Here is a 26,880-nt window from a genome sequence, read left to right on the forward strand (position 1 = left end):
GAGGGAGACCCAGAATCCGAAGCAGGCTCCAGGCTCTGAGCTGTCAGCACAGAGCCCGACGCGGGGCTCGAACTCACGGACCGCGAGATCGTGACCTGGCTGAAGTCGGACGCTTTACTGACTGAGCCACCCAGGCGCCCCTAATGTTTACTTATTTTTGAGAGAGAGTGCACGAGCAGGGGAGGGCAGAGAGAGAGGGAGACACAGAATCCAAAACAGGCTCCAGGCTCTGAGCTGTCAGCACAGAGCCCGACGCGGGGCTCGAACTCACAGACCGTGAGATCGTGACCTGGGCCGAAGTCAGATGCTCAACTGACTGAGCCACCCAGGCGCCCCCAGGCTTATTTTTTCATTTGAGTGGCATCTTTGTTAAATGTTTTTTTTTTTTACATTTATTCATTTTTGAGAGACAGAGAGACACAGAGCACAAGTGGGCGAGGGGCAGGGAGAGAGGAACACACAGAACCCGAAGCAGGCTCCAGGCTCTGAGCTGTCAGCACAAGAGCCTGACACGGGGCTCGAACTCACGGACTGGGAGATCATGACCTGAGCCGAAGTCAGACGCTTAATCGACTGAGCCACCCAGGCGCCCCTTTTCATGACCAAGTAATATTCCATCACATGAATATATCACATGATACTTATCCATTCATTCATTGACGGACATTTGGATTGTTTCCACCTTTGGGCTATTCTGAATAGTGCTGCTATTCATATTCATATACAAGTATCTGAGGATGTTTTACATTCTTTAGTTTTAATTTTAATTTTATTTTATGTGAGAGAGAGAGAGAGAGAGTGGTGGAGGACCAGAGGGAGAAAGAATGAGAATCTTAAGCAGGCTCCACAGCCAGCATGGAGTCCGATGCAGGGCTCGATCCCATGCCTGGCATCGTGACCTGAGCCGAAATCAAGAGTCGGACGCTCAACTGACTGAGCCACCCAGGCGCCCCTGCATTCTTTTGACTATATACCTAGGAGTGGAATTTCCAGGTCACATGAAAATTCTATGCTTAGCTTTTTGAGGAACTGCGAAGCTATTTCTCAAAGCGGCTGCACTGCCTCAAGGGTTTTTGCAGCACTTTCTTTTGGGGGGGGGTGCTGGCAGGAGTGCTCTTGCTAGGGGTGGGCGAGTGGAACCCAGATGCAGAAAGCAGAGGATTTAACTTCCCCAAGGCACGATTTTTGAGCTCCTCCCAGAAGCATCAGATGGACTTCTTGATATTGTTTCCATTTCATAGATGAGAAGACTGAGGCTCCCAGGGTGACAGCCAGCTGCGGATCCAGCGTGTGCTCTTTCTGCTTGGAGCAGCCTGTCCTGGGAAAAGCCGCAGCCCATGTCCCACATAGGGGGGTGGGCACGGCGGTTCAGAGCTCCCTCCCTCTTGTGCACCTGCCTTCCTGGGGCAGGGTCTCCTCTTTGAGGGCTGGTGCTTTCTCTTGTTTCAGTTCCTCCCCATTTCAGTATTTCAGGAAGACATTTCCTTTGTCAGGATATCAGCTGGGATTGTTCTGGGTGGGGGTGGGGGTTCTTGCTGTGACTCTACTTAGAAGAACCCCAGCTGCCTCGAAGGGCTCCTGGGAAGATGAAAGAAATGGCTGAGAAAGCCACTGCACACAGAAGGTGCTCAATAAAGGAGGTGGCTGATTGTGGTGAAAAGCAGAGGTGGTCCTGGAGGATGAGGAGGGGCCCTTGTGGGCAGAGCTGGGGGAAAGGCATGCCAGGTTGGAGGGAACAGCATGTGCAAAGGCTCTGAAGCGGGAATGAATTTGGCCTGTGGCCAGAGTGGCTGGAGTTGGGTCAGCAGCGGGGAGAGCCATGGGAGAGGCTGGAGGGGTCCACAGGGGCCGGGCGCACAGGGCGTCTCAGTCCGTGGGAGGGAATCTGAATTGTGTTCAGCATAATGGGGAGGACTTTGAACAGGGGAAGGCTGTGATCTGATTTAATTTTAGGGAGATCCCTTTGGCTGCTGGGTGGAGAATGGACTGCTGGGGGGAGGGGCGGGAGGGAACTCGGGAGACCAAGGGGAGGAGGCCACTGCAGTGGTGGCCTGACGTGGGTTGAGATGATGGGGATGGGGAAAAGTGAATGAGAGTGAAAGATATTTAGGATACACTACTGGCAGGACCTGGCAACGAACTGGGCGTGGGCAGAGAGGGAGGAAGGAGGTGAGGTGAATGTGAGGGTCTGAGCTATGCCCCTGGAGGCCATCCAGGAGGTGGTGTCATCAAGACATGGGAGGCATCTCAGAGACAGGGTCACAAAAGCCATGGGAGGGGGTGAGCTCCCCAGGGCGTATACATGGAGAGAGAGGAAGCGATGACTCAGGACCAGCTCTAAGGAATCCAACGTTTATAGCTTGGGTGAAAGGGTCCAAAACATCCTGAGAAGGGGGATCTTTATGGCCGAAGTGGAGGATGGGTGGGGGTGGTCAGCTCCTCAAGGGCTTTGGATGCCAGACTGAGGGCAGTGGGGAGCCATGGATGGTGTTAGAGCAGGAGAATGACGGACCTTCAGAAAGGTGACTGTGGTGTCTGCAGTGGCAGCCAGACTACAGCCAGGTTGCCCAGGGGTTAGAGGTGACCCAGAGGTCTTGGGCCTGCCAAAGCGGTGACCCCACCCCGGGCCACACGCAGGAAAAGGTCACACTGGGGTGGACCCAAAGATCATCTTTTACAGTCACCCCCAGTTTCAGATAGGGAAACTGTGGCCTAGGCCACACAGCCAGTCCGTGGAGTCAGGATTAGAACCCAGCTACATGTGGGTACCTGGGTGACTCAGTCGGTTAAGCGTCCTAATTCAGCTCAGGTCATGATCTCACAGTCCGTGAGTTCAAGCCCCGCGTCGGGCTCTGTGCTGACAGCTCAGAGCCTGGAGCCTGTTTCCGATTCTGTGTCTCCCTCTCTCTCTGCCCCTCCCCTTCTCGCGCTCTGTCTCTCTCTCTCTCTCTCAAAAATAAATAAACATTAAAAAAAAAATAAAACCTTAGGGGCACCTGGGTGACTCAGTCGGTTAAGCGTCCAACTCTTGATTTTGGCTCAGGTTCTGATCTCACGGCTTGTGGGTTTGAGCCCCACATCAGGCTCTGCGCTGACAGCACGGAGCCTGCTTGGGATTCTCTATCTCTGCCCCTTCCCCGCTCTCGCTTTCTCTCTCGCTCTCTCTCAAAAAAAAAAAAAAATATATATATATATATATGTATTAAAAAGACCCCAGCTATGTGCGTGTGTGTGCAGATGTGCACTTAATGAGAAAGCCCCGTTCTTCACTCAGCTGTCTGCCCAGAGAGCCTTCCCCCAAGAGACACACACAGGCCACCTCATCTGGAGGGATCGGTCTGCACCCTCTTACTCCGTGTATTTGTTTCCTGTGGCTGCTGTGACGAATTACCACGAACTGGGCGGCTTGAAAGAGCACACATTTATTCATTTATTCTCTCAGAGTTCTGGGGGCCAGGAGTCTGAAACCCAGGTGAGGGCAGGGCCGTGCTCCCTCTGGAGGTTCTAGGGCAGAATCTGCTCCCTGCCTCTCCCAGCTTCTAGTGGCTCCAGGGTGTCTGGGCTGGTGGCCGCATCCCTCCAGGGTCTGCCTTTATCTTTCCACGGCCTTCTTCTCTTCTGTGTGTTGAGTCTCCCTCGGCCTCTCTCTTATGAGGAGATTTGTGATTCCAGTTGGGAACAACCTAGACAATCCAATCCCGGATAATCTCATCTCTAGTCCCGTCTGCAAAGACGCTGGCAGTTAAGATCACATTCCCATGTTCCAGAGACCTGATCTCTTTGGGGGACCAGTATTCAGCCACCTCTATCTCTGCTTTACCTCCTTCGAGACACACAGTCTTTTTTTTTAATGTTTATTTATTTATTTGGGGGGGGGGAGGTTGTAGAGAGAGAGAGAGAGGGAGAGAGAATCCCAAGCAGGCTCCGCACCGTCAGCGCAGAGCTCAACACGGGGCTTGATCTCACAAACTGTGGGATCATGACCTGAGCCGAGATCAAGGGTGGGATGCTTAACCGACTGTGTCACACAGGTGTCCCCCGCCCCCCAGTCTTAACCATTTTCAGTGAACAGTTCAGTGGCCTTAAGTACATTCACACTGTTGTGCAGCCATCACCACCATCCATGTCCAGAACTTTTCTGTCTTCTTCAATTAAAACTCTGACTCCCTATCCCCTCTCCCGCCGGTCCTGGTGCCCGCCATTCTGCTTCCTGTCTCTGAACCTGACTCCTCTGGGGATACAGAGCATTTGTTTTTTGTGTCTCTTATTTCACTTCACGTAATGTCCTTGAGGTCCATCCATGTTGTGGCCTGTGTCAGATTTCCCTTTTTATGGCCGAATAATATTCCAGTGTATGGATAGGCCATAGTATGTGTATCTCTTCTTCCTTTCTTGGGCGCTTGGGTTGCCTCCACCTTTTGGCCCTTGTGACTAATGCTTCTGTGAACATGGGTGTGCAAATATCTGTTTGAGTTCCTGCTTTCACTTCTTTTGGGGATCTCTCCAGAAGTGGGATTGCTGGATCATATGGTGATTCTATGTTTAATATTTTGAGGAACCACCACACTGTTTTCCACAGCAAAGCCGCACCATTTTACATCCCCACGAGCAAGGCATCAGGGTTCAAGGTTTCTCCGCATCCTTGCCAACACTTGTTATTCCCTTTCTGTCTCTCCTTGGTACCGGACATCCTAATGAGTGGTCATGTCAATTGCATGGCTGGTAGTGTAAGTCAGACCGTCCCAATGGGACTCTCCTAATTTGGTGATGATGCACCCAGCTGTTTTCCCAGGATGTGGTAACCAATAGAAACTTCACATCTTCTGCGTGGATGATACAGTTGGTCATTGGCTGGTGGAAAAGCCAGTGACTCTGAGCCCCTAATGGAGGGAACCATGGGCCGGTGGTGGGGGGGGGTGGTGGGGACTGGGGACTCAGGTGAGGACCTGGAGGGTAGGGTTCCTTTAGCTGTGTTGCCCAAGGAGGTGGAGCACAGAGAGAACCCTTGGGTGTCTGGACTAAGGGGAAAGGAGAGATGAGGGCAAGACCTAACCATTTTCAGCAATCTCCTCGGCACTGTCTGAGATCTGTGGGCCCCCAATGTGATTGAGTTTGGCCTTTGGTAGGGGTTCAGGGGGCCTCTGTCAGCTCCCATCTCTCTTGAGTTAGAAGAACAGAGATTGAGTTGTGCAAACAATGGAGAGAATGGTAGGACCCAACTCCAAGGCCCACTTTAAGGCACCATAAAATGAGGCATGCACATCCCTGAGTGTGGAGCATGGCACATTGCAACGCTCTATACCTGGTCACTGTGTCATTAATATTATTATTATTTTTTTATTTTTTATTTTTTAAAAAATTTTTTAATGTTTATTTTTGAGACAGAGAGAGACAGAGCATGTACAGGGGAGGGTCAGAGAGAGAGGGAGACACAGAATTCGAAGCAGGCTCCAGGCTCTATACTGTCAGCACAGAGCCCGATGTGGGGCTCGAACTCACCAACCGTGAGATCATGTCCTGAGCTGAAGTCGAACGCTCAACAGACTGAGCCCCTATTTTCTCTTTCTTAATGATTTTCTCAACAACATTTTCTTCTCTGCAGCTTACTTTCTTGTAACAATACAGTATATAATACATATAACATTCAAAATATGTGTTAATTGGCCGTTAATGTTATCAGTAAGGCTTCCAGTCAACAGCAGGCTATGAGCAGTTCAGTTTTGCGGGGGGTCAAACGTTACACATGGAATTCCGGCTGCACAGGGCTTGGGACCCCCCTAACCCCTGCATTGTTCAAGGGTCAACTGTACTTTAAAACGGTTCGTTTCATGTTGGGTGAATCTCACCTCAATTAACTAGAGAAAAAGAGGGAAGACAGGGGAAGGAAGGCAGCTAATAGAGAAAGTTTCTTCTGTGGGCAGCCGGAGTTTAATCCTGCTTCTGTGGAAGCCTGCGAGTGCATGTGAAACTCCCATCTCAGGGTCATTGCCCCAAGGGGAGGAGGTATTTATCTGGCAACATTCATCCGTCATTGGTTAAGAGCTGCTTTCGGCGTGGAGGTGTACGTGTTTTAATTTTCCAACCCTCTGGCCAGCCAGGCATGGGCAGAGAAGCCAGGAAGGATGCCCTGCGAAGTGAAGACTGAGGGCATGTGGACAGGTGTCCGTCTGGTCAGCTCGCTGAAGGTCACTGCTGGGGAAAGTTAGGGGGGTATCCTTGGTGTCTGGGACTCATGTGCATTGAGCACCTCCTGTGTGCCAGGTACCCTATGCTTGACCCCACGGGTCATCTTTGTATGGCACGCACACGGCCACAGTGGTTCCTACCTGCACTGACCCCCATCCCGTGTGTTCCCACAGGATGCTGCCCGTCACGGAGCACCTGCTGTACCTCCTGGGACTGGAGAAGACCGCCTTCCGCTTGTATGCGGTGTCTGCACTCGTCCTGTCCCTGCTCTTCTTCCTCTGCCGCCTGCTGATACAGCTCCTGAGGTTCTCCTGGCGTTGCTACATCACGTGCCGCCGGCTGAGCTGCTTCCCCCAGCCACCCCGGCGCAACTGGCTGCTGGGCCACCTGGGCATGGTGTGTGGGGCTGGGCAGGTGGGCTGGGCGGGTCCCAGGTATTCAGTAAGGATGACGGACCTGATGGTTTCTTTCATCCCCCAAGAATCTGGTCAGGGCCACGAACAGACCCGTTTTCCAGGGTCTAAGTGTGATGGAGGCTCAGAGAGGGCAAGCCGTTTACCCGAGGTCACACAGCTGAGGCGAGGCAGAGCTGAGTCGAAAGTTTTCTCTGTCATTTCAGGCCTACTGCTGTAGCAACAGGTACCAGTGCCCGTGAAAGTCGTCGGGTTCTGTGATCCCCGGGTGGGGTGGGGGGACCCCTGTGGATTTTGCTCCACCCCACCCCCGATGTGGTTGCACCCTTTCTTTCATTCTCTTGCCTTTCATTTTTTTTTTATTTTTAATTTTTTTAACGTTTATTCATTTTGGAGAGGCAGAGAGAGACAGAGCACAAGCAGGGGAGGGGCAGAGAGAGGGAGACACAGAATCAGAAGCAGGCTCCAGGCTCTGAGCTGACAGCACACAGCCGGACACAGGGCTCGAACTCACGAATCGCGAGATCATGATCTGAGCCGAAGTCAGTCGCTTAACTGACAGAGCCATCCAGGAGCCCTGCCTTTCATTTCTTATTTCACATACATGTGCTTAGAATTACATCAGGTGCTTTAAAAATATTAACTCACTCAGTCCTCTTTTTTTTTTTTATAGTTTGATGTTTTGGGGTTTTTTAATTTTATTTATTTATTTATTTAATTTTATTTTTTATTTTTTTAAATTTACATCCAAATTGGTTGGCGTATAGTGCAACAATGGTTTCAGGAGTAGATTCCTTAGTGCCCCTTCCCCATTTAGCCCCTCCCCCCTCCCACAACCCCTCCTGTCACCCTCAGTTTGTTCTCCATATTTATGGGTCTCTTCTGTGTTGTCCCCTTCCCTGTTTTTATATTATTTTTGTTTCCCTTCCCTTATGTTCATCTGTTTTGTCTCTTAAAGTCCTCATATGAGTGAAGTCATATGATTTTTTTCTCTGACTAATTTCACTCAGCATAATACCCTCCGGTTCCAACCACGTAGTTGCAAATGGCAAGATTTCATTCTCTTTGACTGCCGAGTAATACTCCATTGTATATACATACCACATCTTCTTTATCCGTTCATCCATTGATGGACATTTGGGCTCTTCTCATACTTTGGCTATTGTTGATGGTGCTGCTATAAACATGGGGGTGCACGTGTCCCTTCGAAACAGCACACCTGTATCCCTTGGATAAATGCCTGGTAGTGCGATTGCTGGGTCGTAGGGTAGTTCTATTTGTTTTTTTGCGGAGCCTCCAGACTGTTTTCCAGCGTGGCTGCACCAGCTCGCGTTCCCTCTCCCTCAGTCCTCTTGACAATCCTAGGCGGCAGGCCCCACCACTGTCCCCATTTTGCTTCTAAGAATACTATGGCACAGAGAGGTTAAGTAGCTGGCCCTAGGTCACACAGCTTGTAGGCGGCAGAGTTGGGGTTCAAGCCTAGGCCGTTTGGCTCCAGAGTCCCTGTTCTTAGCTCTGTGCCTTTGCCACCTCTTGTGTCTGGCCGAGAAAACCTGCACTTTTCTAAAAGGGCTTCAGAGGTCAGAAGAAAGCCAGACTCCTGAGGGCACTGAGGCTTTTGGGGTCTTAGACTCCAGTTCCTAACTGCCTACTGCACTCACCTGGTCCCCCTTCTAGACCTACATGAAACTGAGGGACAGTTGTGGAGACCTTCCTGGCTTAGGCCTCATGCCGAGGGCAGAGGTGGACTTTGGAGAGGCAGTTCAAGGGCAGTGGTCGTCAGTGTGGGCTTGATGCTGGTCTCTACCCTCTCCTGCCACACAACCTTGAGCAAACTACGTCACCTCCCTGTGCCTTGGTTTTCCCATCTGCAGTGTGGGGCTTATGATTGTTCCTGATAACCTCATGAGATTATTTTGACAATTCCCGAAGTCACGTCGGCGGCATGCTTGACTCTGAACCTGCCACGCGGTGGTGGGTGTGCTCAACTCCCCAGTCTTGCAGAGACCGGAAGTATGAAGTGATTCTAGAAATATTTTATTGATTTTATTTTATTATTTTGTTTTATTTTATTTTATTTTATTTTATTTTATTTTATTTACGTTTATTTATTTTGAAAGAGAGAGAGAGAATGTGAGTAGGGGCGGGGGAGGGGCAGAGAGAGAGTTAGAGAGAAAGAATCCCAAGCAGGCTCCTCATTGTCAGCGTGGAGCCTGATGCAGGGCTCGAACTCACGAAGCGTGAGATCATGACCTGAGCTGAAATCAAGAGTCAGACTGAGGTACCCAGGTGCCCCTAGAAATATTTTAGATGCTACTTGGAGTGCGTGTCTCAGAAGAAGGAAGCAGGAGGTACATTTCTACTCAGTAGCTCCAAGAATATTTTATCTGGCTTTAGGAATGACTCCCCTGGGACCGCACTCACCAAGTTTTACCTGTTTGTGCCCGAATCTCCTCCCTCCCTTTCACCTCCCACCCCTGCTCAGGCCTCATTGTCTTCTGCTGGACCATGGTCCAGCCTCCTCCTTGGGCTCCTGCCTCCAGTCCGTCGCCCCGTCCTGGTCCCAGGAGGAATCTTGAAACCAACCATGTCCCTCCTCTGCTCACACACCCTCCATGACTCCCCATTGCTGTCTGGAGAAAGTCTCACCTCCTCAGCTAGTGTTCAAGTCCCGTTAGGCTCTGACTCCCGCCCTACTCACGTCTAGTCCTGTAGGATGACTTCCTGTTCCTATAGCCAGGCTCTGATTTCCCACCTCCATGGTCTTTGCTGGAACTGTGCCCTCTACCAAATATCCTTCTCAGTTAGATGAACCCCTCCTCATTTTTCATGCCCTTCGTCCAATGCTCTTATTCCAAGAGCCATCTGGCTTTAATGGTGGTCCTAGAGGCAGTGGCCAGGCCCTGGTGCCCAAAGTTAGCCAGGTCAGTGTGGACAACACTGACCCTGTAGGCCCAGCCTGCCTCCTCCGGGGGGCATGAGTTCTAGGTGAGGCTTCTGGGGAAGCCCAAACCAGGGCAATCACTTACTCACCTGTAACTTCAGACAAGTCATTTGACCTTTCCAAGCAAAGTGAAATGGGGAAATAGTAGCAAGTATTTCACAGAATTCTTGGGTAGGTTTAAGGTATTAACTATATGAACCATGCCCACCGCCGCGCCTAACGCTGTAAGCACACGCATGTGTTAAAGATAACAGTGCTAGTGGTATTTTATTACTAACGTAGCAAGTACTCAACAAATGCCGATCATTATTATTGGGTGTACTCTTACTGTTTTTATTTCTGGAACACCGGCTGTGTGTCATGCCCTGTGCTGGGTGGGGGGGGGGGGGGGCGGTCTCTCATTTTGTTATTTCTTTTTTTTTTTTTTTAATTTTTTTTCCAACGTTTATTTTTGGGACAGAGAGAGACAGAGCTTGAACGGGGGAGGGGCAGAGAGAGAGGGAGACACAGAATCGGAAACAGGCTCCAGGCTCTGAGCCATCAGCCCAGAGCCCGACGCGGGGCTCGAACTCGCGGACCGCGAGATCGTGGCCTGGCTGAAGTCGGACGCTTAACCGACTGCGCCACCCAGGCGCCCCTCATTTTGTTATTTCATACATTTTCTCAGCTGCCCTCAGACAGAGAGTTGATTCTTCCCCACTCCTCAGGTGAGGGAATGGAGGTTCAGCAAGGTGCAGCCAGCTGCCCGCAATCATACAGCTCTTCCGGGCTTGTTTTAAGGACAGGGGAGAGGTGGAAGGAGGGAAAGGCTAGGGGACGCTGGGGCCGGGCTCCTCCTCACTGTCTTTCCCTCCTACCCCTTGCAGTATCTTCCAAATGAGACAGGCCTCCAAGATGAGAAGAAGGTGCTGGACAACATGCATCATGTGATCCTGGTGTGGATTGGCCCCATTTTGCCGCTGTTGGTTCTGGTGCATCCTGACTACATCAAGCCCGTAGTGGGTGCCTCAGGTAGGTGGGCTGGGCCTTTAAATGATGGATAAACCCTCAACTCCCAGAAATCACCTGGGCTTCTGGGCCTGTAGGCTATCTGGGGGAAGGGCCATTGGAGTAGGGATTTGAAGGATGACTAGGAGTTCACCAAAGCAGCCATGGTAATACAGATAGTGGGGATAGCATGGGAAAAGGTGCGACAATGTCTAGGGGTCCTAGGAACTTTGAGAGGCAAACATGCCCACCTAGAAGTCAGAGCCAAACATATTCGATCAGGGAATTGTTTGCCTGAGATTTTGTTAAGTGGTTGCTGCTTAATTCTAAGCCATGGCAGTTCCACCATTTGGGTTCTGATATTCCCTGCTGTGGCAATCCCAGCCTGCAGCCCATTCTTTTCACCTGGGCTGACCCTGACTAGTAGAAAAGGAGACGTAGAAAGATTGCTTCTCCCTTCTGAGTCCACACCAGTCCCAAGGTGTAGGGCTCCTGGGTGTGCTGGGCAAGTCCTTGCTCAACCTTCCACACCCAGATCCAATGACCCCTCCTCCAGGAAGACTTCCTTGACCCTCCAGACAGATCATGGTTTTCTTCTCCGGGCTTTCTCATTCTCCGTCCTAACGCTCTAGGGCTGACTGTGTCTGCCTCCAGCTCCGTCTTCCCCCTAGGAGTCTGGATCTTTGGTGTGGCCTCGTGCGTAACTGGGCACCTCCAGGGGCATCAGAGACATTTGAGAGAGGAGGGAGGAATGAAAAAGTACCAGGAATTTTAGGATCTCCGGCCCCAGCTTGGGCCCCTACAACGAGAGGCTGAGATCTCTCTTTGAGGTCTAGAGACCACCTTCAAGGCTATCACGTCGGAGCCATGAAAGAGGAAGGGGCTGCCATCCTTCCCTCCCCCAGCCGTACGCTCCCCACGTTTCATTCCGGGATGCCCAACCCACTGCACAAAGGGGGAGCCTGGACCCTGGGAAGGGTGACCTCTCTAAGGGATGGGCTCCAAGTTGTGCAAAGAGCCCTGGGCCAGGACTTGGGCGGGCTGGGCTCGAATCCTGGGTGGAGCCATCCTCACCATGTGACCCAGAAATTCATGTAGCCTCTCAGGGCCTCAGTTTCTGATCTGTAAAATGGGGTGGTGGTGAAGACTCACTGTGATGTGGGTAGGTGCTCATGGGGGTTTCTCGTCTCCTGCTTTTCTCGCGTCCTGTTTTTCTTTCTGCCTCCTCCTTCTCTCCTCTTCTCCTCCGAACTGCAGATTCCTGAGGACCATCTTACATGGTTGTGAGACTCCAGATGGAGTAGGGAGTGGAGCCCCCCTGCGTGGCCTTGGCACATAGTAGATGCCCCAGCCTCTCCCTCTCCCCTCCCCTCCCCTCCCTCAGGACAGGCAGGATATCCAGGGCCTTCCCCCCCACTGGAGGAGTGGGGGGAGGGGGGCGGAGCTGTGAGTCAGGACAGACAGGCCTGGCCCCAAGCTGTGGATCCTACCCCACACCGGGGCCTCCTCAGGGCCACACCCGGGGACCTTGATGGCCTGGGGCTAAAGCCACACAGCCCATGGGCCCTGAGAAAGGCACAGCTCCTCCTGAACCTTCTCCATCTTATATCGGGCAATTGGGGTAGAGAGCATTAATGGGAGAAAGCAGGGGGAAATGCGTTATAGAGAATGAAGTGTGATATATAGGCATATCATTACAGCTTTTGCCTTTATGCATTTATTTTTTATTGAGATGAAATTCACGTAGCATGCAATTAACCATTTAAAAAAGTACGATTTTAAAGTGTAAGGTATGTAGCGTGTTCACAATGTTGTGCAACCCAAGGCTCTCTCTAGTTCCAAGTTTTTTTTCATGGCCCCATAAAACAACCTGTACCCATTAAGTGATTACGTCCTCCCCCCGCCCCCTCTTCTGGGACGTACCACTCTGTTTTCTATCTCCATGGCTCTGCCTATTCTGGATATATCACAGTAAAGGTATGATACAAAATGTGACCTTTTGCACTGACCTCTTTCACTTAGCACAGTGTTTCCGAGGTTCACACATATTGTAGCAATGATCAGGACCTACTTTTTTTAAGGCTGAGTAGAAGTCCATTGTATGGGAATACGGATATACCACAATTTGTTTATCTGCTCATCCACTGACAGGCATTTGGGTCCTTCCTACCTTTAGGCTGTTACGAATGATGCTATGAACATGCCTGCACGGGTTTCGGTGCTGATGTATAGTTTCATTTCTCTTGGGTAGGTGCTGAGGAGTAGAAATGCAGAGCCATATGGGAATTCTACCTTTAACTTTTTAAGGAACCACCAAACAGCTTTCCACGAAGGCTGTGCATTTATTTTTCCCTGGTGGGGGTTTGCTGTGAACTGGGGATGCAGATAATCATCTCCTGAGTTCGTGACACCAATGACCAATAATTATAATCATGGTTATAAAAATAGCCAGCAGTTGGTTAATTATTCATTTATGTGTACAAATATTTAATGAGCACCTGCCGTGTGCCAGGAACATGTTAGCTCATTGAGCTTTTATAGGGATGCCATGAGGCAGGCAGAATTGTTCTATTTCTCCTCTGGCAGATGAGGAAATGGAGGGCCAGAATGGTTGACATGCCCAAGTTTACATGCTGAGTTAGTGGTGGGGCTGGGATTTGAACCCAGATCTGGCCCTCCCGGAGGCCGAGCTCTCAACCACAGTGATATGTACCTTCCTGCTGAGCACCAGATGGGGCCTTTTCTTATAGGACCTCCTCCAGGGTAGACGTTACCATCTGCTTTTTACTGAAGGGGACACTGAGGGGAAAGGCAGCCTGGTCACGGCCTCTCCTGGAATCTAGTGTTCAAAGTTGGAGAGGTGTAGGGACCCGAGGATGGGAGAACAAGGGTTTAGCCTGGGGTGGGGGTTGGGGGTTGGGGAAGACTTCATGGAGGAGATGTCAATGACGCTGGGCCTTGAAGGATGTGTGTAGGGGTTTGCCAGATGAGAAGTCTCAGGTGGAGGGTTCTACCAGTGCAAATGTGCAGATGTGTGAAAGTGCCAGGGGAATTCAGGTGACTTGGGGTGTCTGGAGTGAGGATGATGTGTGGGGACGAGTAGGCAGTGAGACAGAAGCTGGACTCAGAGCACCTGTGTGCAAAGCAAATGAGCTTGTGTTTTACATTGGGGGTGTTAGGGAATGGTGCTTGGGCTGGGCAACCATTTAACAGGTCTGTGTATCAGAAAGACCCTCAAGGGGCTAAGAATGGAGTCCAGATCTCAGAGAGGAACGGCATGACTAGATAGACTTCTACCTTCCTCTCCAGTGTTGCCTCTTCCAGGAAGCCTGCTTTGACTTCCAACAGCCTTTTCTCTGTGCCTCCCTTTGCTTCTGGCACACTTTCTACCTTCTTGATATTTGCATTGCATGCCTCTACTTCTCTTTCTCGCCCCACCCAGATCTCCTCCAGGCAGGGTGTGGAGCTGAGCCACCTCTGGCCCCCAGCACTGCCCAGCAGGGGTTGGGTACAGAGGGTGGCAGAACCCTCCGAATAGGAGGATGAGTAGACAGATGACTGTGTGCATGATTGGCCAATTCCTAGGTAGTGTGTGTGTAGGTGGCTGAGTCACATCTCAGGTAAAAGTGATATCACTTGAGTTTCAGGTACTTCTTTCCTGGGCCCCTGCCCATTCAGTCACAAATCTGTTCAACCCATAGAAAGAGAGTTAACTCACTCATCCACCCACCCACCCACCCTATCCATCCATCCACCCACCCACCCACCCATCCACCCATCCACCCATCCATCCACCCATCCAACCATCCATTTTTGCATTCTTTCATCCCTTGACTGGTTCATTCACTGAAAATTTATTTAGCACCCATGTATCAGTGATCAACATGGTCCCTCCTCTCCAGGGGCTTGTACCTGGATGGATGCAATCCAGAGGGATGGGTGGAGAAGGGGTGGCATCCAAGCAGAGACTCAAAGGATGAAGGAAGAGTGTTTGAGGCAGAGAAGGGATGTGGTAGAAAGAACAGGGAATGTGGCTTTTTCAAGAAGATGAGAAAATGCTGTGATGTTTGAACATTGAGCATGTAGGGTATGGAGGACAGAGATGTTTTGAGAGAGGTCTGGACTGGGGTAGATCATGTGGGGCTTTGAAAATGGGCTGAACAGCTGGTGCTGTGGCTAATGGCTGTGAGCGGGAAGGGACATGGTCAGATCTAGCATCTGATAAGACCTCCTGGGACCGGAGTGCAAGGAGGAGGCTGCACTGGAGACTGAGAGCACAGGAGGCGTAATTCAGATGGCCTGGATTGGCAGAAAAGAGGGGGTGATTAGGGTAAAGAGGGCCATTCTGGATGGAGAGCTCAGCCTGGGCCAGTATGTGAGGTGTATGTTGAAGGGTGAGATAGGAGAGACACAGGGAGGCTAGATGGGGCAGAGCCTTCAGTGCTAGCCTGAGCTTGAACTTTTTTACAAGGGTGATAGGGAGCCATGGGAGGTATCTGAGTAGGGGAGGCTCATGTTCAGATCAGCATCCTATAAGGGTCTTTCAGGAGCAGGTGTGGAAGATGGACTGGAGAGGTGAGGTGGAGGTCAGAGCTCAGAGAGGAGCCCCAAGGAAGTTAGAAGCAGAGGTCAAGGGTCCGCACTCTCTTTTGAATTATCATCACCTCTTCTCTCTCCACAGCTGCCATTGCCCCCAAGGATGACCTTTTCTACGGTTTCCTGAAACCTTGGCTGGGTGAGTGTGGGACTGGATGAGCTGGGGCTGGGACTTCAGGGAAGAAGGGGTGGGGCGTGGGGTTTCTTGTGGTTTCAGAGTAATGGGAGAGGCTCCTAAGGGCAGTGTCCTGCGCCCAGGAGATGGGCTGCTGCTTAGCAAAGGTGAGAAGTGGAGCCGGCACCGCCGCCTGCTGACCCCCGCCTTTCACTTCGACATCCTGAAGCCCTACATGAAGATCTTCAACCAGTGCACTGACATCATGCATGTGAGTCGCGGGGTCTCTTGGGAAGAGGGTGTCCGCGGAGTGGGACTGGTCCAGGTCCCGACTCGTGTGTGAGCCATGGGATGTCAGGACGGTTCACTTCCTTTACCTACAAAATGGGCTTGAGGCGAGCAGGCAGCTGGGGTGCCGTTGTCAGCCCGGCTCAAAGCCTGCGGTCTCTGCTTCGGTTCACCATGTGTCTCTCTCTCGCAGGCTAAATGGCGGCGCCTGGCGGAGGGCCCAGTGGTCTCCCTTGACATGTTTGAGCACATCAGCCTCATGACCCTGGACAGTCTTCAGAAATGTGTCTTCAGCCACAACAGCAACTGCCAGGAGTGAGTGTGGCCTTCCTGGGGGAAGATAGAGACAGTTGCTGCAGGGCAAGGTGGTGGGAGAAGAAGGGAGACTCTCAGGTGTCGGGCATCGCCGGGCTGTCGGTACTCTGCCACCGACAGGCTGTGTGTTTCTGAAAACTGACATCACCTCTCTGGGCCAGTGTCCTTATCTGAAAAAATGGAATCCCAATCCCACCCCCACAGTCATCTTGTGAGTATTAAGTGAGGTAATGTAAGTTGGTGGTTGGGTATAGAGTAGGTGCTTAATAAGTACTAGTTTCCCTCATCCTTCCATGAGGAATAGTTTGGCTTTTGGAAAGTGTCTCCCCAGGCTATGAGCCTGTTTCCTTTTTTGTAAAACAAGGATGGCAATTCTTTTTTTTTTTTTTTTAATTTATTTATTTTGGAAGGGAGAGGGGGGGGGGAAGAGAGAGAGCAAGCAGGGGAGAGGGAGGGAGAGAGAGAGAGAGAGAGAGAGAGAGAGAGAGAGAGAGAGAGAGAATCCTAAGCAGGCTCCATGCTGTCAGTGCAGAGCCTGATATGGGGCTTGAACTCACAAACTGCAAGATCATGACCTGAGCAGAAACCAAGAGTCAGACACTTAACCAACTGAGCCACTCAGGCACTCCAGGGATGACAATTCTTGACCCTCTGAGACATGCTTTAAGAATAAAATGATATGGGGCGCCTGGATGGCTCAGTCAGTTAAGCCTCTGACTTTGGCTCAGGTTATGATCTTCAGGTTCATGGGTTCAAGCCCCATGTTGGGCTCTGTGCTGAAAGCTCCGAGCCTGGAGCCTGCTTTGGATTCTGTGTCTCCCTCTCTGTCTGCCCCTCCCCCACTCATTCTCTCTCTCTCTCTCTCTCTCTCTCTCTCTCTCTCTCAAAAATAAATAAACATTAAAAAAAAAAAGAATAAAATGATGTTGCACTGCCCTGGCACACAGTAGATGTTCAGTAAATATTTGTTGAATGAATGAATAAAATAACCATTGTCCTGGTTCATTCATTCATTCATTCATCAGATATTTGTTGTGTAGCTACTATGTGCCAGATACTATGCTATCTACTGAGAATATGGTGGTGAGCAACAGACTAAGTCCCAGTTCCTTGGAATTTATAATCTAAGCGGGGATATAAGGAATAAGAGACATCATAAATGGCAAGTTTGTAGCACATAGTAGGTTCTCAATGATAAGCTGCTGACTTTGTTACTCTGGGCTTTGTAGGGTTATGTTTCAGTTGGGTAAAGTGACAGCAGCTTTAGTGATTAACTAGTTAATTGATTAATTAATCAGTCCAGAAATATTTATTCCAGCCTACTATGTGCCATTCCTGGACTAGGCACTGTGAATATAATGGTCAACAAAATAGACAAAGTATTGCTCCTTTGGAACTTATATGTTGATGGGAAGAAAAGCAGTTTCTGTGCACAAGTAAATAAACAAGGAAATGACAGACTGTGACACATGTGTGAAAACAACAAGCATAGTTCAGGACCAAGGACAGCCCCTTGCACACCTGTCCCAGTGATTTCATTTTTTTTTCTTTTTTGTTAATTTTTTAAATGCTTATTTGAGAGAGAGAGAGAAAGAGACAGAGAGAGAGAGGCAGCATTTTATATTCCTACCAGTAGTATGTGAGGGCTCCAATTTCTCCACACCTCTACCAACACTTGTTATTATCTGTCTTTTTGATTATAGCCATTCCTAGTTGGGGTGAAACAGTATCTCATTGTGGTTTTGATTTGCATTTCTGTAGTGGCTAATGCTGTTAAGCATCTTTTCATGTGCTTATTGGACATTTGTATATCTTCTTTGGAGAAATGTCTATGCATATGTTTTACCCATTTTTTAATTGGATTCTTTGTCTATTAGTGCATTTTAAGAGTTCTTTATATTATTTATTTATTTATTTATTCATATTTTATTTTATTTTTTGACAGAGATAGTGACCTGGGGAGGGGCAGGGGGAGAAGGAGAGAGAATCTTAAGCAGGCTACACCCTCAGTCCAAAGCCTGATGTGGGGCTTGATCCCATGACCCTGGGATCATGACATGAGCCAAAATCAAGACTCAGACTCTCAACTGACAGAGCCATCCAGGAGCCCCAAAAGTTCTTTATATATTTTAGATACAAGTTTGTGATCATATTTATGAGTTCTCTCACTCTGTGGCTTATAGCCATTTAGTCTTTGTGATGCTACATCTATTTGGAAGTCCTAATCTGTCTTTGGGTCTATGTGTACCTGGATTTTGGTTTTATTCAGATATGATGAGGCCACCCGATCAGGAGATGATTGTTCCTTACAGTTCCCAAGAGGAGGGGACCTACTACACCCCTCAGGGCCACACAGGGAGGCATCGGTGTCAGTTGGGAGAAAGCATGACAGTCTTTTTTGGTGGTTTCCTTGGGAAGGAACAGTATGGCGGTTACACAAGCTTAGGATTCACTCATTTGAATAATTACAGAGGGCTCTGGAGGATGGGGGCTGTCCCTAGTTGTCCAGTGATTAAGGCCTGGAGATAGTGGCTCGGCCTGATAAGTTTCATGATATGGGCTCTGGACTGTTTGGTGTGGACAAAGGCATACTCTTGGGTGAGTCATTGGCAATCTCTCAGAATGGCTAGCTCTGGGAGGGGCCGCGTCTCTCCGGGGTCAGCAAGGCCCCAGATGGTGGAGCGTGAAGAGTACAGGAAAATTAGAAAATATCGTCTATATACGGGGTGGGGGGGGTTGCTCACTGGTCCTAGGGAGCAGCTTGTGCTCACGGCCCTTCCTCTCCCGGCAGGAAGATGAGCGATTACATCTCGGCCATCATCGAGCTGAGCGCACTCGTGGTCCAGCGCCAATACCGCGTGCACCACCACATCGACCTCATCTACTACCTCACGGCAGACGGGCGGCGTTTCCGGCAGGCCTGTGACACCGTGCACCGCTTCACCACGGAGGTCATCCAGGAGCGGAGGCGGGCGCTGCACCAGCAGGGGGCCGAGGCCTGGCTTAAGGGCAAACAGGGCAAGACCTTGGACTTCATCGATGTGCTGCTCCTGGCCAAGGTGAGGCTGTGCCCCGGCCCCTCGTGAGTTGCACCAACTCCATAAAAGGACAAATGTCCCGAATAACACAGCTCTAGGAGGCAGGCAGGCACCCTAATACACAAGTAAGACTTACTGTATTCATTTTGCTGGGGCTGCCGTAACGAAGTGCTGTAGACTGGGTGGGCTAAACCTCAGAAGTTAACCTTCTCACAGTTCTGGAGGCTAGAGGTCTGAGATCGAGGCACTGACAGGGGTTGGTTTCTTCTGAGGCCTCTCTCCCTGTCTTGTAGATGGCCTCCTTTTCATGTGTGTTCACGTTGTCTTCCCTCTGCCTGTGTCTTTGCATAAATGCCCTCTTCTTCTAAGGACACCCTCTTCTTCATATTGGGCTAGGGCCCACCCTAATGACGTCATCATAATTTAATTACCTCTGGAAAGGCCCTGTTTCCAAATACAGTCACGTTCTGAGGTCCCGGGTGGTGAGGACCTCACCGTATGAATTCTGGAGGGTTGTGGTGGGGGCGGGGACATGATTTTGCTCACCATGCTTAAAAGTTGAAACCCAAGACTTTGAAAAAATATGACACTTGCAGAGATTGCTTCTGTGGGATTTCTTTTCTTTCTTCCTGTTTTTGAGAGAGAGAGAGAGCAAGTGAATGAGGGGCAGAGAGAGAGAGAGAGAGAGAGAGAGAGAGAGAGAGAGAATCCCACAAGGGGGAGAGAGAGAGAGAGAGAGAGAGAGAGAGAGAGAGAGAGAGAGAGAGAGAGAAGCCAGGCTCACTGGAAGAGGGGATTGAGCTCACCCAAAGCAGGGCTTGAGCTCCCCTGATGTGGGACTCATGAACTCACGAACTGTGAGATCATGCATGACCTGAGCCAAAGCCAGATGCTTAACCACTAAGCCACCAAGGCTCCCCCTTCTGTGGAATTTCTGAGCAGCACTTGGATTCAGGATTCAGGCAGTTCTGGGTTCCAGTTCTGGCCCTGCTGCTTAGCGGATGCTGGACCTTAGTCATCTGACTCTTCCCTCTGAGCCTCAGTTTCCTCATTTACGACATGATGGTCATGAGACCTGATCACAGGTCATGGTTGGGCCTCCATCCAGCAGGATGCTTGCTGCAACCAGCTGCTCAAGGGATACAAACTCCCTTCTTCCCCTCACCTTTGACTCTCCCTCCCACTTTCCATCTTTCTTAGACAAGCCACGTACCTCTGTCTGCCTGGCATCCTTCCCCCTGCAGCTTGGCTTGAGAGAGGGGGGAGTATCTTGACTTCAGCCCTAGGAGGTGGAGGGTGGGATGAAGTGGGCTAAGGATCCTCTCCTGTTCGTTCCAGGATGAAGACGGGAAGGAACTGTCAGATGAGGACATCCGAGCTGAGGCGGACACCTTTATGTTTGAAGGTGAGGATGTGGAGGGAGGCGAGGAGGGGGCCCCGTTGTCAGAAGATCGTGTCTCCGCTGTCCTCAGGCAGCCTCCACGTGAGCTCCTCACCTGCCTACAGGTCATGACACAACATCCAGTGGCCTGTCATGGGTGCTGTTCAACTTGGCCAAGTATCCAGAGTACCAGGAGAAGTGCCGGGAAGAGATCCGAGAGGTCATGCAAGGCCGGGAGCTGGAGGAGCTGGAGTGGTCCGTTTGGGGTCAGGGGGATGGCGGGGGGCCGGTTGAGTCTAGAGCTTGCGTATTTGTTTCTTGCTCTGGTCTGCACATATTTCTTGCTCTCGCTATTGCAGGGTGCTGTTCAGTTGAGCGGGGTGGCTTCCAAATGGAGGTGTGGGTTCAGGTCTGTTTCACACGTCTCCTCATTCTCCTTGAACCAGCAGCCACCTGGGGCGTGTTCCTCTCAAGGCAGATTCCAGAAGCTCGAAGAGCCACAGTCTAAAACCTCTGCCTGCACTGGAACATTCCATTTCACTAAAGCGAGTCACACGGCCAAGTCCACCATGAATGGGGCAGGACATACATTCTACCTGCCTGAGCAGAAGGCACTGCAGAATCACATGCAAAGGGCAAGGGGTGTATAATTCAGACATGTGCCGTGTAGAGCTGATTTTTGGGTGACTCGAAGAAAACACAGCATTAAATAGCATCAAACAGCGAGAAAGCTCTTTTCTGTTTAGTGTCAACCTTTTATTTATTTATTTTCTAAAGTTTATTTATTTTGGGGTGGGGGGGGAGCAGACGTGGGGGAGGGGCAGAGAGAGAAGAGGGAGAATCCCAAGCAGGCTCCATGCTGACAGTGTGGGGCTCGAACTCACAAACTGAACCATGAGATCATGACCTGAGCTGAAGACAGACGCTTAACTGATTGAGCCACCCAGGCGCCCCCGCGTCAACCTTTTAGATTTCGACATCAGGGAGACATTCTCAGTCGGGTGCCGTTGTCTTCTTCAACTCCTTGCTAATCTGCCTTTTTGATGAAGGGAAAAGATGGCTCAGGTTCTGAGGACTGGGCAGGAGATGATGTCTTGCCAGAATTTTTTTTTTTTTAATTTTTTTTTCAACGTTTATTTATTTTTGGGACAGAGAGAGACAGAGCATGAACGGGGGAGGGGCAGAGAGAGAGGGAGACACAGAATCGGGAACAGGCTCCAGGCTCCGAGCCATCAGCCCAGAGCCCGACGCGGGGCTCGAACTCACGGACCGTGAGATCGTGACCTGGCTGAAGTCGGACGCTTAACCGACTGCGCCACCCAGGCGCCCCTGTCTTGCCAGAATTTAATAACTCTTCTGTTTTCCCAGTGGTGTTTACCTTATGGGTACTTTTATGCCAGGCATGCTGTTTGCCCTTTACAGGAGTGACGTGAAGTTTCTTTGAAAGAGAAAGAAAACGATCTAGATCATGGACCAAGGGTTATAATTAATCCACTTTTGGGCCCTGGAGTCCAACGGAAAGAAGTTAATAATAGCAGAAGGAGAGAATGGACAGGTTTTTAAATACTGAAATTGATCCACACAGGCTGGTGAATTGCTGATGCCCGGGCGCGCCCCCCCCCCCCCCCGCCTGTCCTGGCACCTCTCCCGGCTATCCCCTGGCTGCCACGTAATCCATCAGTTAAAGGGTTAATGCTGGGCATGCAGAAGCCTGCTGGTGCTGCTCGGGTTGCTTGGGGGCATGCTGAGGGGTAGTGATGTGTGCATGGCATAAATGCAAACACCGGAAGCTGGGGCAAGTCTGAGATCCTGGACTGGTTTCCTGCGTGGTTGCTCCTGAGCGCGCGCGCGCGCGTGTGTGTGTGTGTGTGTGTGTGTGTGTGTGTGTGTTTGGGGGAAGGGGTGTGGCTGTGCCCTGGCTCCAAGCCACTGACCATCCCACGTTCCATGTTCCCCAGGGACGACCTGACCCAGCTGCCTTTCACCACTATGTGCATCAAGGAGAGCCTACGCCAGTTCCCACCCGTGACCCTGGTCTCCCGCCGCTGCACGGAGGACATCAAGCTTCCAGATGGGCGCGTCATCCCCAAAGGTGCCCATTGTGTGCTGCCAGCAGCCAGGCCGCTCTAGTGCCCATGGGAGCATGGTCAAACCTGCCCCAGGTGCACCCTCCCTGTGGATGGGCCATCTCTCTGTGTGGCTGTTGCTTCTGGGGTGAGGGAGGAGAACCCACGTGTAGGGGCTAGACAGAGGTGGGTGAGTCCAGGTGGAAGAGCAAGAGTGGGTGTGGTGGGGTGGGCCCTGTGAGGGTGCAGGTGAGGGAGGGATGGTTTCATTCAGTGGCCAAATATTCCTTGGAGACTAAGTCTGGCTCTGGGTGATGCTGGGGATCTAGAGAGGCCTCGTTCCCAGTCCCAGGCCTTGAATACCACTCAGTCTGAGGAAGACACAGCAGGGCACAGACATTCCCAGTCACATGGGGTCAGGAATGGCCTAAAGGAAGTAACTTTAAAGGGGCTGAAACAGTCCAAAGTAAGGAGTGATGACTTAATATGGGGTGAAATTCAGGGTGGGGGTCTGCTTGGAAGAGGCAGCATGAGAGGTGAGCCTTGAAGGTAGAAAGTGAAAGAGAGAGCATATTTATGGAGCAGAGTTTCAGGGTGCAGGTATTGAAAGGCTGCGAATGCTAGGTTGAGGCACCTGAACTTGATCTTCAGGACAGTAGGGAGCCATGGGAGGTTTTTGAGCTGAGGAGGAACAATGTCAGATCTGTGAGTGACAAAGATCCCTGTGTGGCCGGCATGGCAGCTAGAAAGCAGGTGATGGGGACCTCTTAGGGGGCCAGCAGCAGAATTTTTCAGAGAAGGATGGGCAGGGAAGGGTGGTAGATGGCTCTTGGGAACAGCATGACTCCAGGAAGAGCAGGGGAGGAGGAGGACTTCAGGGAAAGTTCCCCTCAGCCCCAGTGGCCCCAATGATGCCACCCTCCCCACAGGAATTATCTGCCTGGTCAGCATCTACGGGACCCACCACAACCCCACAGTGTGGCCTGACTCCAAGGTGAGCGCCTGCCTCAATCCTCTCTTCCCTCAGCTTCTTCCCCCTCAGAAGGGGTGGTCCTGGGCCACTGAGGCCTTCCTACCCTCTTCCCCAGGGACCCAGGTGGCCTGGCTGGATGCACAGCTTGAGTGCCCCTCCCCCCATGTATTCACTCACTGTTTGTTGATTCACTAGGTCCACAAATATTTATTGAACACCTACTGTTTGCCAGCCTCTGTGCTGGGCACAGAGGACCGAGAAATGTACTGGTTTTTTTTTTTTTTTTGCCCTCATGGAGCTCACTGTGAAGTTCAGAGGAAGAAAATAAGCAAAAACTATGGTTGTGATACATGCACAAAGGAGATAAAAACTGGAGGGGGTGGGGGGCACTTTAGCTCACATGGTGAAGAAAGGCCTTGGGGAGGAAGAGGTGTTTGAGTTGAGACCTGAGAAGTGCGAAGAGCAGGGGGAAGCCTGTTCCAGGCAGTTGAGACAGGAAGTGCAAAGGCCCTGTGGTTGGAGTCAGGCTGGCATGCTTGAACAACAGAAAAGAGGAGGGTGTGGCTGGATTGTAGTGAGGTTCTCTCCATCCAGCGGAAGGGTCAGGACCAAGCTGGGATGGATGGGCCAACCAGACTCACCCACCCCCTGGCCACTCCTGCCTAGGTGTACAACCCCTATCGCTTTGACCCGGACAACCCACAGCAGCGCTCCCCACTGGCCTATGTGCCCTTCTCCGCAGGACCCAGGTAACTCTTCTGTTTCCCCCAGTTTAAGCCAAGCGTAGGAGGAGCCCCATGGGAGTCGAAGGTCAGGGATGTGCCGATCAGGAGCAGAGATCACCTCCCACCCAGATGTGCTTTCTGCCAACCCAGCACCCTTCATGCCTCCAGTGTACTAAGAAACCCCCAAATCAGACTCTGTGATAGCATCCCTGGGTGTTGAGCGCCTACTGTGTGGCAGGCCCTGAGTTCTGGGCTCATAGGCTCCCAACGACTCTAGGATGCCATTGCTCCCGTTTTACAGATGAGGGAACTGAGACCCAGAGCGGGAGGTCGGTCATTTACCCAGGGACTCCCCCCTTCCCGGGTCACACAGCGGCTGCACCTGAGCCCCTCCCCCCTCCCCCTTCCTCTAGAAACTGCATCGGACAGAGCTTTGCCATGGCCGAGATGCGCGTGGCCGTGGCGCTGACGCTGTTGCGTTTCCGCCTGAGTGTGGACCGAACGCGCAAGGTGCGGCGGAAGCCTGAGCTCATCTTGCGCACGGAGAACGGCATCTGGCTCAACGTGGAGCCACTGCCTCCGCGGGCCTGATCGCTGGCGCTTCCCTGCGGATCCCGGGGGGCCCAAGCCCCGCCCAAAGAGGCCCAGGCCCCGCCCCCGAGGGACCAGACCCCGCCCCCAGGGCCCTGAGGGCAGAGACCACGCCCCTCGAAGACCCGGTTGGGCTCCTGGAAGACCAGGCTCCTCCACTGAGCAGTATGATGAAGGTGCAGGCCACGCCCCTCATGGCAAGGCTCCGCCTCCTGACGGTCTGGTCCTCCCCCTTGAGGTCCAGGTCAGGTGCCCTGAGTGCCTGCTTTCCTGCTTGAGGGACCAGGCTCAGCCGCATCTCTTCGGGCCCAGACCCACCCCCAGGATCCAGAGCACTCGGGCCTTCAGGCCCCACCCACCCAACCATCTGAGGACCCTAGACCTGACACCTAAGGCCTCTGGGATTCAGGACCTGTCCCCCGTGGATCCCGGCTGGCTTTTAAGTTGAGGACTTGAGAGCTGGAGCCTGAAGTAAGAGCCCTGGACCCGGACGTCAGCTTCTTGAGGTCCCCAGCTCATATGGGCGAATTCCTCTGGCATCAGGCTGCATCCCAGGGCTCAGGGTGTGTGCTTCTGTTGATGTTTTGTAAATCCAGACCTTCCCTGGAAAGCCTCTTCCTTCCTCCTTTGCTGAAAGGCCCTTTGCTGAGTGTTCTGATTTTTGTAGAATAAAAGCGAGGGATGCAGACACCCCCCCCCCACCGTCTACTCCCTAGCTCAGTCAGACACTTCCCTTGGGCTCCAGGAAGGAAATGAAGGTGCCTGGACAGCTGGGAGGCAACTGAGGGAAGCCTTGGGCTAGGAGGCTGGGAAGCCATTTGTCCTCAGACATGAACTCAGGCTTTTGGGGACAGTTTGTGCATTCATTTATCTCATCAACAGACCACATATTAATTAAGTGTTTGTTGGCACTGGGCCCCGAGCACAGCCGGGCCCAATTCCTGCCATCGGGAGAACAGGAGACAGATGTTGAACAAATAATTCCACACGTAAATTTATTTACAATCCGTGACAAGTGCTCCAAAAGAGAGGCCCTTGTTGCTCTGTGACACAACAGGGGGGTGGCTCAGGGAGAGCTTCTCTGATGCTGAAGTGAGGGTACAAGTTGAGTGGTAACAAGGAGAGAAGAGCATGTCAGGTGGGAGGGACAGCATCTGCAGATGTCCCCAGGTAAGGGAGAACATGGTGTGCTCGAGGAGCACCACTCCAGAGAGGCTGGATCCGGAGGAGGGGTGCAGACTGGAGGAAAGTCGGGCAGGGGCCAACTGCCCAGGAACTGCGGGCTACATCTCAGTTCAAGCCTTATGCTGAAGGCAATAGGGAGCTATAGAAGGTGTGTGAGCAGGAGCATGACAGGATCTGGTCAGATATGAGCTGGCAGGACAGTGGCTTGGAAGGGGGGGGGCACTGGGGAATGGAAACCTGGGGAAGAGGGAGACTGAGGTCCAGGCAGGACAGGAGGGGGGACTACCTAGCCACAGGAGCTGCAGTGAGGGAGGAGTTAAGGGTGATTTCCAAGTTTTTGGCTGGGGGAACAGGTGATGGTGTAGTCCCTGATATGATGATAAAGAAGATGGGGCAGTGACAAGGTCTACAGTAACCATATTAACTCATCAAATATTTATTGAGCATCTGCTGTAAGCCAGGTGGTATTTGAGCCCTTACATAATTGACCTGTGTTGGGTGTGGGGGGAGGTTAACATGACGAATAATAAATGAGCAAATAAGTAAATTCATACAGGGCCTTGGAGGATTTTTACTTCTATTGTGACAGAAATGGGGAGCCATGGGAGGGTTCTGAGCAGAGAGACAGATTTGTCATTTGGTCTTTATTTTTTTATTTTTATTATTTTTTAAATTTTTTTTAACGTTTTATTTATTTTTGAGACAGAGAGAGACAGAGCATGAACGGGGGAGGGGCAGAGAGAGGGGGAGACACAGAATCCGAAACAAGCTCCAGGCTCTGAGCCATCAGCCCAGAGCCCGACGCGGGGCTCGAACTCACGGACCGCGAGATCGTGACCTGAGCTGAAGTCGGACGCTCAATCAACTGAGCCACCCAGGCGCCCCAGTCACTTGGTCTTTATAGTATTCTTTTGGCTGCTGTGTGGGAAGGCAAGGGTGGGACTAGGGAGACCAGATGGGGTGACTACATTGGCCCATGTGGGAGAGAAGCGATAAGTGCTATGGAAAAATTGAGCTGGGTCAGTGCGTGTATTTCTGTGGGTGTTCAGTAATGCTGGTGGGGCAGAGGGAGAGGTT

At 51.5% G+C, this 26,880-nt stretch overlaps 1 protein-coding gene across 2 annotated transcripts in view; it reads left to right on the forward strand.

The window, feature by feature from the left end:
* Positions 1-26,354, forward strand: part of LOC115505467 (cytochrome P450 4F22) — a 30,608-nt gene extending 4,254 nt beyond the window's left edge. For both annotated transcript variants that reach the window (XM_030303117.1, XM_030303124.1), the window contains 12 exons: positions 6,360-6,582; positions 10,410-10,554; positions 15,212-15,265; positions 15,385-15,512; positions 15,723-15,844; positions 18,636-18,903; positions 20,221-20,287; positions 20,389-20,518; positions 22,222-22,355; positions 23,259-23,323; positions 23,969-24,051; positions 24,441-26,354. In XM_030303117.1, the coding sequence (XP_030158977.1) occupies positions 6,361-6,582; positions 10,410-10,554; positions 15,212-15,265; positions 15,385-15,512; positions 15,723-15,844; positions 18,636-18,903; positions 20,221-20,287; positions 20,389-20,518; positions 22,222-22,355; positions 23,259-23,323; positions 23,969-24,051; positions 24,441-24,618 (1,596 nt within the window). In that variant the 5' untranslated portion in view covers position 6,360 and the 3' untranslated portion in view covers positions 24,619-26,354. The remainder of the gene's footprint in view (positions 1-6,359; positions 6,583-10,409; positions 10,555-15,211; positions 15,266-15,384; positions 15,513-15,722; positions 15,845-18,635; positions 18,904-20,220; positions 20,288-20,388; positions 20,519-22,221; positions 22,356-23,258; positions 23,324-23,968; positions 24,052-24,440) is intronic.
* Positions 26,355-26,880: the final 526 nt, after the last annotated feature.

The sequence above is a fragment of the Lynx canadensis genome, chromosome A2 (assembly GCF_007474595.2).
Source record: "Lynx canadensis isolate LIC74 chromosome A2, mLynCan4.pri.v2, whole genome shotgun sequence".
NCBI classification, from domain to species: Eukaryota; Metazoa; Chordata; class Mammalia; order Carnivora; family Felidae; genus Lynx; species Lynx canadensis.